Source organism: Danio aesculapii, chromosome 8 (assembly GCF_903798145.1).
Source record: "Danio aesculapii chromosome 8, fDanAes4.1, whole genome shotgun sequence".
NCBI lineage: Eukaryota > Metazoa > Chordata > Actinopteri > Cypriniformes > Danionidae > Danio > Danio aesculapii.
Window position 1 is genome coordinate 36982834 of NC_079442.1, and position 14687 is coordinate 36997520.

Sequence of the window (14687 nt, forward strand, 5' to 3'; positions counted from 1 at the left end):
TCTTGCAAAAATGCTTTTTTGCCATTCCAGACTTTATTAATAAGTTATTTGCAGAGATGTATGGATGCAGTCCAAGCTCCAAGCTCCAAGCTCATGAGAGCCATGACTTTATATTCTATACTGTATATTTTTCTGTTAAGTGACAAGACTTTTGTCTAAGTAAAGTCAGACCTTGTTGACCTAATTAAATACTTAAAAGTCAAGGCATGATCATATTTTATTTTGGTGAAATAAGCGTAATCTGGAGTCATTTGGTTTTGCATTACCCTTAAATTTGTATATATATTCAGATAAATTTAAACAACTGAAAACAATCACCACGCACCCTATAGTTTGTAATATGATTGGAGCATGGTATGAAGTTAGAGAGTACATGAAAATAGCTGACTCTTTATCCCAGTATAGCCCCATTTGGGGCAACACATTATTCAAACCAGGTACGAAGGACTCAGGATTCCGGTTGTGGGTTGAAAAGGGATTAAGCAAAATTGGTGATCTTTTTGAGTAGGGAACGTTAATGTTGTTTGAGCAATTATCTACTAAGTACAATATTCCAAGAAAACATTTCTTTAAACACTTACAGATGAGGAGTTTTGTTCTTTTTAGGCATAACCAATCATTAAATTTGCCAGTACTTTCCTCTTCAGAGGAATTAATTACTAAGAAATGCAGTAATAAAGGATTAATATCAGTTTTTTACAACTGGCTTGTATCAGGGTCTACTGAATCATCAACACCGAAACTTGAATTATGGAAGATGGGATTGAACGAGGATATATCTGAGGATAAATGGAGACAAGTCTGTAAAAATCAGAAACATTTAGAGAGCGTTAGCTTAAAACTACTTCAATATAACTGGTTGATGCAGACTTGCATAACTCCTGTCAAACTAAATAGGTTTAATAAAAATATTCCTGATACATGCTTTAAATGCAGAGAGGCTTAGGGTTCATTTGTGCATTGTGTTTGGGAATGCAACATTATTAGAGACTTTTAGGTGGAAGTGATTAATATTACAAAGATAATTGTACCCTTGAATATTCCACTAGATGCAAAAATGATTTTGCTACATTTATATCCAAAGAACCTTAAACTAAATCTTCAGCAGTGCAAATTCATAGATTATGTTATATTACAAGCTAAAAAAATGATAGCTCTTAGCTGGAAAAGGCCTGATCCACCATGTATTGGAACTTGGATTAATGCCATGGCACAGTGTATGGCCATGGAAAAAGTAACATATTTTATTAAAAACAAAATGGATGTATATGAAGAAATATGGAAGCTGTTTAATTACTACATTAACAACAATAATATTATTCATTTATTACAAGAGGTGTAACTAAGTGTAGTGTTTTTTTGTTTTTTTTTGCGTGTGTGTTTGTTTCGTTTTGTTTTTTGGATAATGTAACTTTTATGTGTAAAGTACAGCAATCCATACATGACTTTTGGGTACCTAGCAATATTTGTTTTGCATTTAAATTGTCGATTGTAGGAGAATTCTGTGTATTTCTATAGGGGAGAAGAGAGTGATGTTCTTTTGTTGGGGTGGGAAATAATTGCGACGAAATGGAATTGTGTTTTTTTGTCACCTGTCTTGCATAATCAAAGACAATAAACACATTGTTCTAAAAAATAAGCGTAATCTAGAGGTCTTTGTCTTTCATATAAGCCACTTCTGACACCAAATGATCAACTAGAAGTCAAGTTATTATTTGTTGTTCCTAAAACTTGTATAGGCGACAAGACTTTTGTCAGGTAGTTTAGAGAAGCAAAGGGTTTTTTCTTACAGGTGGTTTGTCAAGCCCACTAACCTACGTGAAGCACACTCAGAAATATACAATGTTTTTTTCAGAAATGTAGAGTGTTTATAAAAATGTATCTGGTGTGAATAAATAGAGAGTGCTATTGTTGATCAATGTAGTCGATCTTATGATCTGTTTTGACAAACATTACTTCTGATAAAAATCTTATAATATCACATATCTTGTAATGCACCATGGCAGTCACTGATGAGCACAAAGAGCTAGCGTTTTATTAGGCTGATTCAAAGTCATATTTAAAGTCACAAAAAGGGGCATGTTGGGACAAATGACCGCTCATTGTCTGGCTCATATGAATCGCCCTTCACACAGGGTTAAGAATAGACACTCCGCCCGTGTCTGTGTTTGTCCGGGGTTCAGACAAACCGTGGAAGCGAAAGCACAATTCGCTGGCTGTGTAATGTAAGCTTGCGGTGGCCTGCTCTTATGAAGTCGACACAAAGCTGGCAGGATGCGAATTCAGCATGTCATGTCTGCATGTGGCTTGCGTTTGTTTAAATCAATGCTAGTCTGCAAACAAACGCACAACAAAGAGTTAAAACTAAATGTATCCTCCTTTTTAAAGGGATAGTTTACCCAAAAATAACAATTTCTGATCATCTTCAATTGGTTTTATACATTTATAGTTTGTTTCTTCTGTTCAACTATGTCTAACTTTGTGTTCTGAAGAAACTCAGGTTTGGAAAAAGTGAATAAATGTTGACAGAATTTTTAATTTTTAGATGAACTTTCCCTTTAAATCAATTGGCAAGACATTGAGGAGGTTATGCTTAATATTGGGGCGACTTCCAAGGGAGCATTACCTTTCTGCCTAATCAAAAACACTGTTAATGTTTTTTTTTTGACATGCCACATTCTCATGACAGGTCTGTCCACGCTTGCTATGAGTTCTGCTAATTAGTTGTCTGTCCTCACCTGTGTGTGTTAATGTTTGTGTCTGTGGTGGGAAATATTCAGACAGCAAACACAGGTTACTGTCCCCCTGAGGCACATTCACTCAATGATTTGATAAGTTGTGACATTTCTTGCCTCGTCCCAGCATTCACTGTTCTGTTCGCACCCCTGCGTGACATGCTTTAAATGATTATCAGTCGCAAAAAGCAACAGAAAATATTTATGCTATGTCTCAACTGCGATTAGTTCTTGCCATTGTCTCAGTGTGAGAACGGCCACCAGCTAAACTCAATGTGTTTTAGCTCCTAGCTCTAGTGGGTTGTTTTTCTGGCTCGGGAATAATTTTCGTTAAAAACGTTATTTTCGATTTTGTATCTGTTCCATTAGATCCATTAGGCGGTGCAATTTCTGCTTCCTTCGTTCAGAGCGCTTGAATAATTTTGACACGTTGATGGATTTCTGCTGGAAGCTCCTTGACGGTTTGCTCCTCGTGGCAATTAATGGCTGTAATCTGTTTGGCTGTGAAGGAAATGCGATGTGAATGGACACAAATAGGCAGCCGATGTTGTGCCAGAGGAAACGCAGAGGAGATATTTTGCACTTTCTGTAGTTCACACATTTGGCCCTTAGCTGAGAGGCGAAGCGAGGTTCTTCAAGGCTTTTTATTCATTTGCTGTTCACTGAAAAACTGTTCTTGATGGAGGAATTTAAAGTAGTAATTCACAGCAGTATTTTAAAATGGTGTTAAAGTTTGTTTTCAGTGCACATTTCATTTTATTCTCAAAGTATTTATGATTAATTGGATTTTTAATTAGATTCCAAACTGCACAACTGTTTTAGGCTTTTTGGTCTAGCAAGAGTCATTTAGGTGAATTTGACAACATGTTTTGTGATTTATAGTAAAAAAAACTGTTTTATTGGATTTTTTTTTATTATTGTGTTTGAGTAAATAAGTTTTATATGTAAACTATAAATGACCATTCTTTCAAGATTAAATTTTAATAAAGTGGAGATTTTTTTATTTTAATAACACATTTTTTGTCTTTTCCATGATGACAGTACATAATATCTTACTAGTTATTTAGCAAGATAATAGTATTTAAGTGCAATTTGAAGCCTTAATTATGTTTATTAGTTTTATTAGGCAAGTCATTGGACAAAAATAGTTTGTTTTGTAGCTCATCAAAAAAAAAAAAAAATCTTAAGGGGGCTAAAATATTTACCTTTACATTTAAATTAGATGTTGTTTTTTTTTAAAGCGGGCAGCACGGTTGCTTAGTTAGCACTGTCACATCACAGCTAGAAGGTTGCCCTGGCTTGGCCAGTTGGTGTTCCTGTGTAGAGTTTGCTTGTTCTCCCCATGTTGTTGGTGCTCCAGTTTCCCCCACAGTTCATAGACATGTACTATAGGTGAATTAGATTAACTAATTTGGCCGTAGTGAGTAAGTGGTGTGTGAAAGTGAGAGTGTATGGGTGTTTCCCAGTACTGAGTTGCAGCTGAAAGGGCATCCGCTGCTTAAAATATATGCCAGAATAGTTGGTGGTTCATTCCGCTATGGTGACCCCTGATAAATAAGGCACTAAGCCAAAGGAAAATGAATGAGTGAATGTAATATTTTAAATTTAAAAAGAAATAGGACTTGCATGTGAGAGAATAGGCTGACTAGATCTGTAACATCCAGCTGGGTGTTTTTGGGAGGCATATTTAATCGCTATACATTTTACATTCTTCCGTGGCCCAATATGCACCTGCTACATGTATAGAAATAATACTGATACGTGGCACTCATCTCTCATCACAAAGTGGCAAACAAAACTGACATTTAGCCTACAATCCTTGCACAACCTACACTTCTGTGTTATCTCTCTCTTTTGGTAGTGCCCAATTTTAACGTGAGATTTTAAAAAACAGATCTAAATTTAGCAGGAACGGTCGGGGTGGGTAGAAAACGGGGCGGGTTGGGCAGCGGGTGAACAAAGACTGAATATACAGCAGGAGCGGTCAGGTGCAGTATAAAACCTGGCGGGAGTGGGATTCAAATTTCAGTCCCGTGCAGATCTCTAGATCCTGGCGTACCAATGCTCTGCACATTTGATTAACACTTGTTTAACACACCTGATCTAGATAACCTGCTCTAGATAACTAGATAAGAGCGCACCAAGAAGGAAGATGTTCAGATCAACATGTTCCTTACATGGTGTTCATTATTCTCTACCTCTTGCACATGAAAAATCATCTGAAGTCAAAATTTACTTTACTTAAAAAAACAAATTGCACCACACTGTTTGCAGTGTCAAAAGATGAAACTTATTATAAAAGGGTTTTTCTTACCTTTTTTAAAAAAATTTTAAACACAGCAGAAAAACAAAAGTCTAAAAGGGTAGTCAACCAAACAAATCTCATACATCAGTCAGATCAAATCAAAGAAAGAAAAGACATCAAAGAAAGAAAGAAAGAAAGAAAAAAAGAAAGAAAGAAAGAAAATAACATACACAAAAAAACGAAAAACAATGTACATTCAGCACAATTCTGCACAAAAGTTACAAAAGGTTGCCAAGTAATAAATAATCTCTTATATGACCCTTTCATTAAACATCTACATATTTATTGGTTTCCTGTTAATATAATATATATTACCAAACAAAAATACAAATTCTTCACAGTTTAGAAACTGAAGAAATTTTGAAAAAAATAGCAAAACCGTAAGATAATACTATAGAGCACGGCAGGGTAGATACGTTCATATTTTAAGTGAAGAAATTAAATTCTCACTTATATCAACTTCCTTATGATTGCCATTCATTTTGGCTAACATTTCTTCATATGACACATTCTCAATCATGAATTCCATCCATAATTTAAATGTACAGCATTGAATGTATAACTACATTTGTTTTTTTTCCAATTCCATTGATCCAACCGGGCCATTACCAAAAATCCTTAGTGTTTAGCTTCATATAAGTCTAAACTCTCAGTCATAATGGTCTTTAAAAGTCTTAAATTTGATTGATGAAACCTGCAGAAACCTTGAGTATTGAAAAATAAAAATAATTTAATTGAATTTGTTAAACAAAGTGTTACTCGATCTTCTGCTTGTAACCATGGTGCATTTCAAATCGTGGTTGTGATTCTGGAAACCCCTTGTTAACCTTTTGTTTGTTTACAAATGAGTGAGCCACCTTAGAAATGATCGGGAGTGTTTGAAAGCATTTGTTGTTGTGCCACCACTAACGGCCTGCCATTTGAGGCAGTTTAGGTTTGCCCTTTAAAGTCCTTAGCTGAAATATCCCTGTGTGTGTGAGTGTCATCACTGCCCCGTATAGTCAGGTGACTCATCGTGACCTGTATGTGTTTGTCTGTCCGCCTGTAAGGACAGACATACACCTCATACATACACTGTCTGAATCAGTAAAAAAACCCAGACAGCACACACTCATCCACCAAGATCACACCAGCATTCCAGTGTGTGTAAGTGACATGACCTGGAGTTGTGCAGTCAGGGGTAAAATGGTTATCCGCTTGCTCCGTCAGCTTCAGTACAGGTCCCAGCACTGACTCACTGTATGTAGAGCGGAATTTTCGTAGACTTTTTTTTAATTTTGACCAAGTAGATAGGTTTAATTGAAGTTATATAATCAAATTGGTGTACTTAATCATTTGAAAAATCTAATCATTATTGTTAAATGTAAAAATTACGAACTGTATTTGTCATTACACCCACAACCCAAACTTTTTTTTAATGTCAATAATTTTATTTTTTCTGTCTTGGTTTTGTTTTGCTTATGCCTATGTTGTTACTTTAGTTTTTTATATAAGGGACAGAGGACCAGTGGTGGGGAGGCCCTATTGGAATTGCTCCGTTTCTTCTTTTTCTCTAGAATGAATCGCATTTTGAGGGTCTAAACATGCTTGAAATCTCACAAATCTTTGCACACACATCAGAAGTAGGGATGGCTGACGTGAAACTGATATTTAGACAGAGATCCCGAAGCGCAAGAGTTTCGAACACTGCACCGAAGCATGATCTGAAACACCCAGGTCACGTGACTAAGGTGATTCGAAACACTCAGGTCACGTGACTAAGGTGATTCGAAACACCTGGTCACGTGATTAAAGTGATTCAAAGCATCAATCATTTCAGAAGCGTTCCTGGCGAATCTGCATTAGAATATACCTCTTGTCTCATATAGCCTAGTAGACCCTGCATGTGCACATTGTTACTGTGCTGCAAATGGCTTTTGGGTCGAATCCCGACTTGTACAAATACTCAGAAATAATGATTTTATGTATTTTAATAATGTTTCTGTTTAAAGGTGTAGTCCAGATAGGATACAGCTTTGGATATGCCATCAATATAGCATCAATTTTGTAACACTGTATAACAATAATTAATATTTTTACAGTACTGTGATGGTTGGGTTTCAGGGTTGTGGTAGACGTTAATAAAATAAATATTTCTCGTTAAATTCCAGCTGCAACCCTGTCTGATTTAGCGACAACCCTGTTTTATGACCAAAACAAGACATATTTATTCACAAAGTGTTATTTCGGATGTCAGACCAATGTTAAAACAAAACACGGGACAAGAACCGAACATTTCAAACCTAACATATATAGCTGCTTTAGCCTGGGTTGGAACCCATTATCTCTGCATGCTAGTCAGGAACTCTCACCGCTCCACAAAATCACTTAAGCTTCAATTCTACATGGTGGGGTTTAATACCTCAACTGTTTGTTTTTTTTGCCGAAGCTGTTCCAGTTTAATACATAAATGACCACTAGTTGGGTAGAGTGGGTTTTCGAAATGTTTCGAAGCTTCGACTGTTTCAGTCTTTCATGAAGCCTTGCTTTGCCCACCACTAATCAGAAGTGGTGAAAATGTACGTTTGTTATAGGTTTCGGAAGTGTGGCAAAATGGCTCGACAGCGCCACCTATGCACTTTTGAAGAAGTGGCCCTCGAGCTACGTTTCACACACACATACGAAAATTGGCACACACATCAAACACGCTAGTACAGACAAAAAAAAGTTGCAGTGAAAAGTCCGTTTTTTACCATTTCCAGGTATTTTCACAAACTCCTCCTAGGGGATTTTATCAGATCAACACCAAAATTGGGTTTTGTCATCTAAATCTAATCTTTTCGTTGAAGGGCATGTCCTCACAAACTTTGATGTTTCGCCATGAAGCAGGAAGTTGTTAACTCAGATGTGCATCGTCTGATCTACCCCAAAATCTATACGTTTGGTAACAGTTCTGACCTGAACACGTTTACATGCAAATATCCAGTTACGGTTATAGCACCACCTGCTGGCAACAGGAAATAGCATGTTTTACATTATTACAAACTGCTAGAAATATTATCAGATCAAAACCAAATCCTTTTAGTGTAATCCAAAGGCCTTTGTTATGTTAAATTATGAAGATCTAGAGTTTTCGTCAAAGAACGTGTCTGTGGCGGATTGACAAAATTTTGCATTTCGCAATAGGGAGGAAGTACTTCTCAACCACACAATGTCAGATCTGCCTGAAAATTCACATAGTTGATAAGATTCCTCTCCTTAAGACATCTGCATGCCAATATTGAGTCACAGTCATAGCGCCTCCTGCTGACAGAAGGAAGTTTGGCATAAATCGGTTATTTTCTCAGTTTTTTTTTTTATATATATACCAGATTGAATTATTATTGCCCACTGTTCTGTGTCATGCTAAAGCCACCGGGCCGCAGTGAGCCTGGGTGCGAGGTCCCTTTCATTGCTGCTTGCAGCTTAATTTTTTTTGTTGGATTTTGTTTTTGTTTGGTTTAGTTTGGCTCTCTGTTTAGCTTTGTTTTTAGTTTATGTTTTCGTTTGGTTTTGTGTTTTATTATTGTTATTGTTGTTTTATTTTATTTAGTTGTTTTGTAGTTTGCCGATTAGTTTTTTTTTATTTTACTAAAGAAATAAATGTCAGTTTTTGTTTAGCAGAACATTCTTTTATAATAAGGCAGAGTAACACACACAGAAAAAATGTAATGACAAAAAATCTAGACAAATATTTTTAAGTTGCTGTAGTCAGTTTCTTTAAGTTATACAAAAATCGTAATATCTTAGTCAGTTTGATTAATGTAAGTTGAGATCACTAGAAAAGGTTATTTGATTTAGCTAAAATTATTTAAGCCAGCAATAATTGTTTTTACAGTGCATAAAAAGCTATAGGTAAGTCATGGTAATTTTTACATTTAATTTATGACATATCTTGTATTCACAACACTCCTTATCCATGGCAAAATCAGCAAAGCACATCCTCTCATGACTAACTCCTTCATTATAACAGTGGCTTTTGAAAGTCTTTTGGAAATGTTTTTTTCCCTTTTTCAAGCAACAGAATAGGCAGTTGTTCAAAAGCACAATGTGTTCGGAGAAGTCAGTGTATATTTGTTCTTACAAACAGCGCTGTGATAAAAGATCCAGTGGTTTGTAATCCGGTTCATCTGAATTGTTTCAATGTTCTGACTAACAGACACACACACACACATCATCCTACAATCTCTTCCTATACCACAACATGGTTTCCACACACTTTTATTTTACAGCTCGTCTGAATACAATTTAAGGATGTATCTCTGCTTTGATCAGCCTCTGTGCTCCATCCCTCCATTCTCTCCTCTATCCTTGCTTTTCTTCTCCTCTGCTCTGTGTAGTCACAACTCTTTCACATTTCCACACAAAGTCCAGTCAGGAGAAAAGACCCTTAGTCTTTAAAGGGGCCACAGACAATCGCACGAGCCTGACTGCACAAAAGCAACAGTAGTTATTCACAGTCGTCAGTCTCAGCAGGTAGACCTGCAGCTGGGTCTTAACAAACAGGATACACACACACACACACACACACATACACACACACACACTCACTCACAAGAATAAAAGAGCCAGTCCATTGTATGTAGAGGAACTCCACACATTCAATTCTATAAGATACTCTTTCAGTCGTCCCTAGTTAGTGTGTCTGACAAGACAATAGGATTCAGTATGTGGCCATTACTGCTGACAATGACGAGGAACCATCTCATACGTCAAACATCCAGTGGAGTTGTTTATCTGGATAGACATGGTTTTATTTGTTGTCTGGTATTCAGATGTTAATAATACAAGTATAAGTGCTGTCAAAATAAAATTAAATAAAAAAGTTCCCCGGTATTATTTAGTTTTAAATGATATATTTTTGACAAATTTGTCAGAGGTCAGTGTCTATTTGCTTTTCTAAAATGTAACCTATAATAGTGTTAAATTGTATATAGTATTGCTTAATTTATTAAACACTGTAAAAATGATTAGTTGCTTAAAGTGAGTAAACTAGACTTCATTTTATTATTGCTAATTGTGCTCACTTTTTTTAAATCAACTAATCCCTTTTTACTGTGTCAGACTGTCTTAGCAGGTCTGTTTTCAAATAATTACTGTAATTATTGCAATAATACATATTTAGTGCTTCATTAAGTCTATAAAATCTACAATTATATAGCCTGTATGGAATTTAGAAGATACACTGGAGTCTGGAAGAGCAGATTTTTTTCACTGTATGTCATTTTGTTAAATACAGAAAAGCTGAAAAAAAAAATAGTATAATAAAGGTGTATTGGAAAAAGTGATTAGTTTTCTTTTTACTTCTTTTACTTTCTTTTTGCTTCATTTAATTTGATTATTATTAGCTTAATGTCTTAAATGATTCTAAAAAAATGTTTTTCATTTGAGTTTGTTTTAGATGTTTAATCTTCAATATGTGGTCTCAGAATTTGAATTTCATCATGTAAAAAAATATGAATATTGTTATTCTTTGTTTTCATCAGGAATTAAGAATTTTTAAGACAAAACAAGCTGAGGATTATTTTTTAACCATGTCTTCTTTTTTTTAAGGATGAACGTGAAGCCAGAGAAATGGTCAAGAGAGAACAGGATGAAGCTTATCGTGTGTCTCTGGAGGCTGATCGTAAAAAGGTTCGTAAATTTTGAATTTAATGTTATTAAAAATAATAATAATTATTCCTTCATTTTCTTTTGGCTTAGTCTTATTCATAAGGGGTCGCCACAGTGGAATGAACTGCCAACTTATCCAGCATATGTTTTCCACAGCAGATGCCCTTCCAGCTGCAACCCAGTACTAGGAAACATCCATACACACTCATTCACACACATACACTATAGCCAATTTAGTTTATTCAATTTACCTTTAGCGCATGTCAATGGGGGAAACTGGAGAACCCACTCAAAAACGGGGAGAACATGCAAACTCCACACAGAAATGACAACTGACCCAGCCGGGACTCGAACCAGCGACCTTCTTGCTGTGAGGCGACAGTGCTAACCACTAAGCCACCGTGTATAATAATATACATTCAATAATAATAACCACCCTAATAATAATTATATATATTATTTTTTAAATTTTTGTTATTTAGTCTTCAAGCATGACTTCTTTGGCGCCCTATTTTTTGCGAATTTATTTCAATTAATTAATTGAATGAATCATTTTTTTTTATGATGTATAGTTAAATGTATGAAATATGCAGAATTATTGCATAAATTAGTTTGGTGAGGTGATGTTGCTTGTTGATTTGATTGATAAGTTATTTTCAATGTTACCATTTATACAGAGAGAAGCGCAAGAGCGAGAAGAGGCGGAGCAAGTGCGTCAGGAGCGAATCAGGAAGGAGCAGGAGGAGGAACGAGAGGTGAAGTTGTCTTTGAGTTTCACCTGTTTAGTGACTGTTTCAACAACATGGTTTAAATGAGAAGCTCAAAGACTGGTGCCAAGAAAATCTGAGAATGACCTTAAATAATTCACCTTTTAAAAGCGGCATAATACAGGATGTGTAATCATGATCCTTCTTTGCAAAATTCGCAGAAATCTACTAGTTTCCTTGTTATTTTCTTGGTAGCGCCCATTGAAGATTTGTTTCTTGGCAGTATTTCACTGATTATACATTCATCGTGTTCTACCTATTACCTAATGTCCCAGTTAATTTGTTCAAAAGACCTATTATTGCTTTCCAAAACCACTCAAATATTTATATAAAAGTTGTTTCTCATCCGTTGAAGCAGAAAGAACTAACACAGAAATTACCTTACATTTAAACCTGCCGATCTTACTCATATACATTTAATGCATTACTGGTTATTCTCAACGTAAAGCGTTCTAATAAGATTTCATGCCTCATAAGCTGACAAATAGCAGTGACAGTCATGAAGCTTCATGTCCTGTCGTAACCGTTCTCATCAAACACACAGTTGACATTGTTACACAAATCACACACATATTTGCGATCCGCCCGCGTACCCCTGCAGTGTTTGCGCTTTTGCCTCGTGTATGAGCTGTACAAAACGACAGGTGCACGTCAAAAAGCATTGACACACTCACAAAGACGCCATCAAAAAGTGTCACGGAAAGCCCAATCTCACCTGTAGATGTAGGCGTGAGCAAATATACCCGTTCCCTATCAGCTGATCAGCAGAATACAATACCACTGTATTAACATTCAAATGGATTACAGGTGGTGTACTTGTTCGTTTAGTGTGCTTAGAAGGTTTTATTAAGATACTTGTTCACCAAAAACACACACACACACACCACCGTTTGTTTATTCAGCAGAAAATACTAACCGGACCAGCTCAGCTGAAACTGCTATACGAGATAATTTGTCACTTTTAGGCTATACAAAAGCATGTAATTAGTTCAATCTCCTATTGCCATGCTACCATTCATGTCAAGACGTGGTGTGTGTAGGCTACAGTAAAGACCTACATGCATACGATACCCTACAATAGCTCGCTTTAGCTTGCTGCGGACAAAGCTTTTAATATGAGACATATTGTGGAGAGGTAAACACAAAGACGACCTGGAGCGAAATAATTGTGTCAGATCTGTTTTCAGTCCTGTGTGTGTGTGTGTGTGTGTGTGTGTGTGTGTGTGTGTGTGTGTGTGTGTGTGTGTGTGTGTGTGTGTGGGAGAGAGCTGTTAACTCAGCAGCAGCCTTGTGTTTTAATGAGAGCAGGGTTTAAAGTTGTTCACCTGCTGTCTGTAATGAACCCAAAGGGAGAACACGCTTGGTACACACACACATACACATACACACACAAGCGTTTATACTGATAAAATCACCCGCACTAAACTCCTGTTATTTACGCAGTCTCTCTTGCCATGCTGGTCTGTAAAACGTCACGCTTTTGCTCGCGAATCTCCTAGCTGTGAAAGGGGTGACATCTCGCCGATTCCTGCGCCTTAGAGGTCACCTGTGAAGCTTCACGACATCTCGACCATGTTTGGATCCACACACAATCATAATTAACCTCCTGCTCTTAAAGGGAAAGATTAGATTCAGAGTTTGCACACACGTTTATTTTCTGCAGCTGCTCCCGTTTGTTCGTGTATCTTTATGGATGTACCATTTCTTCTCATGCGACATTGTGTGTGTGTAAACAAGGTGGTAAGATCTTGTCCACCTGGAGTCTATCCAAGCACGCGTGCACTGTCACACACACCCAAACCACAGCACCTCGGTGGCTCTGTGGTGACAATGGGCCCACTGGAGGGAAACAATCAGCAGAAGTGTATAGAGAAGCAGAGAAGGGAAATGCTCTGTGATTTGGACTCTTTTGTGACCCAGACAGCGTATGAAAGGCCGAGGGGGAGTGGTGATGTCATTATTCTCGACCGTCAGGTGCTACACACATGCACACACTCTCTGTTTGTTTAGCGCAGTGAAAAGGATGCTCCTTAGTGCCCTTTGTGCACCGGGACCAGGAAACACACAGACACGTATGTGCACACACACACCCTGCGCAGGGCTGGGGAGAGACGCCGTTCGGCCCCCAGAGGGCTTTTTACACGCGGCCCCTACCTAAGGGAGCGGGGCCGGCACGCGCTCGCACAAGCCACCTGCTGCTAATGAGCTACTGTTGTACACTTTGATGAAATATAATTGCATTATGGTGTGTAAATAAAGCCTGCGTGTTTTGTCACAGCATATGCTGCCCAGTGTCACAACAGGAACAACAAGCTGGAGTTGAAAAGCCCAGAGGAGCATCAGGTCGTGCTCCGTGTCACTGGAGACGCCGCTATTCCCTCACCTCTCCCTCTCACTTTCGCTCTCGGTTGCTTTAAACGTGTATGCGACTTCTCGCTGCTTCCCCTCCCCATCCCTCGCTTTTCACTTGCTTATTTATTTTTTTAACAGTGTGATATTTCTATGACGTGCAAAATGGAAAGATTTGTGTGTTGCTTGTTTGTGGCACGATCAAACTGTGATGGAAGAACTAAATTTAGGAGCTTTGATGCACAGCTTGCATTGTGTGTTTTTTTTTAATCCATGCTGATTATTTTTTATATTTATTACAATTATTATGCTGTCATTTTGAAATGACAGATCACCAAATAGAAAGTACAACTGTTATAAAGTGTGATTAGATCACATAGGTGCATCTTTTTGTATAATGTTGCATTTTGTCATCCCCTGTGTAGGCTATCCGTCTCTCATTGGAGCAGGCCCTGCCACCAGAGCCCAGAGGGGAGGGTGGAGAACCAATCAGCAAACTGCGCATCCGGACGCCAAGCGGTGAGTTTTTGGAAAGACGGTTCCTGGGCACCTGTAAACTCCAGGTCCTGTTCGACTTCGTCGCCTCCAAGGGCTACCCATCCGACGAGTTCAAATTGCTCACCACCTTCCCACGCAGAAATGTAAGTTGATACATGCACTCAAAGTTTTACTGTATATATTGAAAACTCTAAAATAAAGCTTATGCCTTAAAATACAACTCATTTAAGTAATTTCTTAACAAATACAAATATGAATAGTAATGTATAAATTTATTAATTACATCAAATAATAATGATTTATTTATTTATTTATTTATAAATATTAAAATATAAAATACAATATAATTTAGAAATGTTAAAATATTATATAGTTATATTATCTTATATATTTTTATTACTC

The 14687-nt window shown here is 37.1% G+C and overlaps 1 protein-coding gene across 1 annotated transcript in view; it reads left to right on the forward strand.

The window, feature by feature from the left end:
* Positions 1-14687, forward strand: part of faf1 (Fas (TNFRSF6) associated factor 1) — a 130802-nt gene that overhangs the window by 100833 nt on the left and 15282 nt on the right. The window contains exons 16-18 of the mRNA XM_056463883.1: positions 10612-10692; positions 11349-11426; positions 14213-14428. Of these exons, the coding sequence (XP_056319858.1) occupies positions 10612-10692; positions 11349-11426; positions 14213-14428 (375 nt within the window). The remainder of the gene's footprint in view (positions 1-10611; positions 10693-11348; positions 11427-14212; positions 14429-14687) is intronic.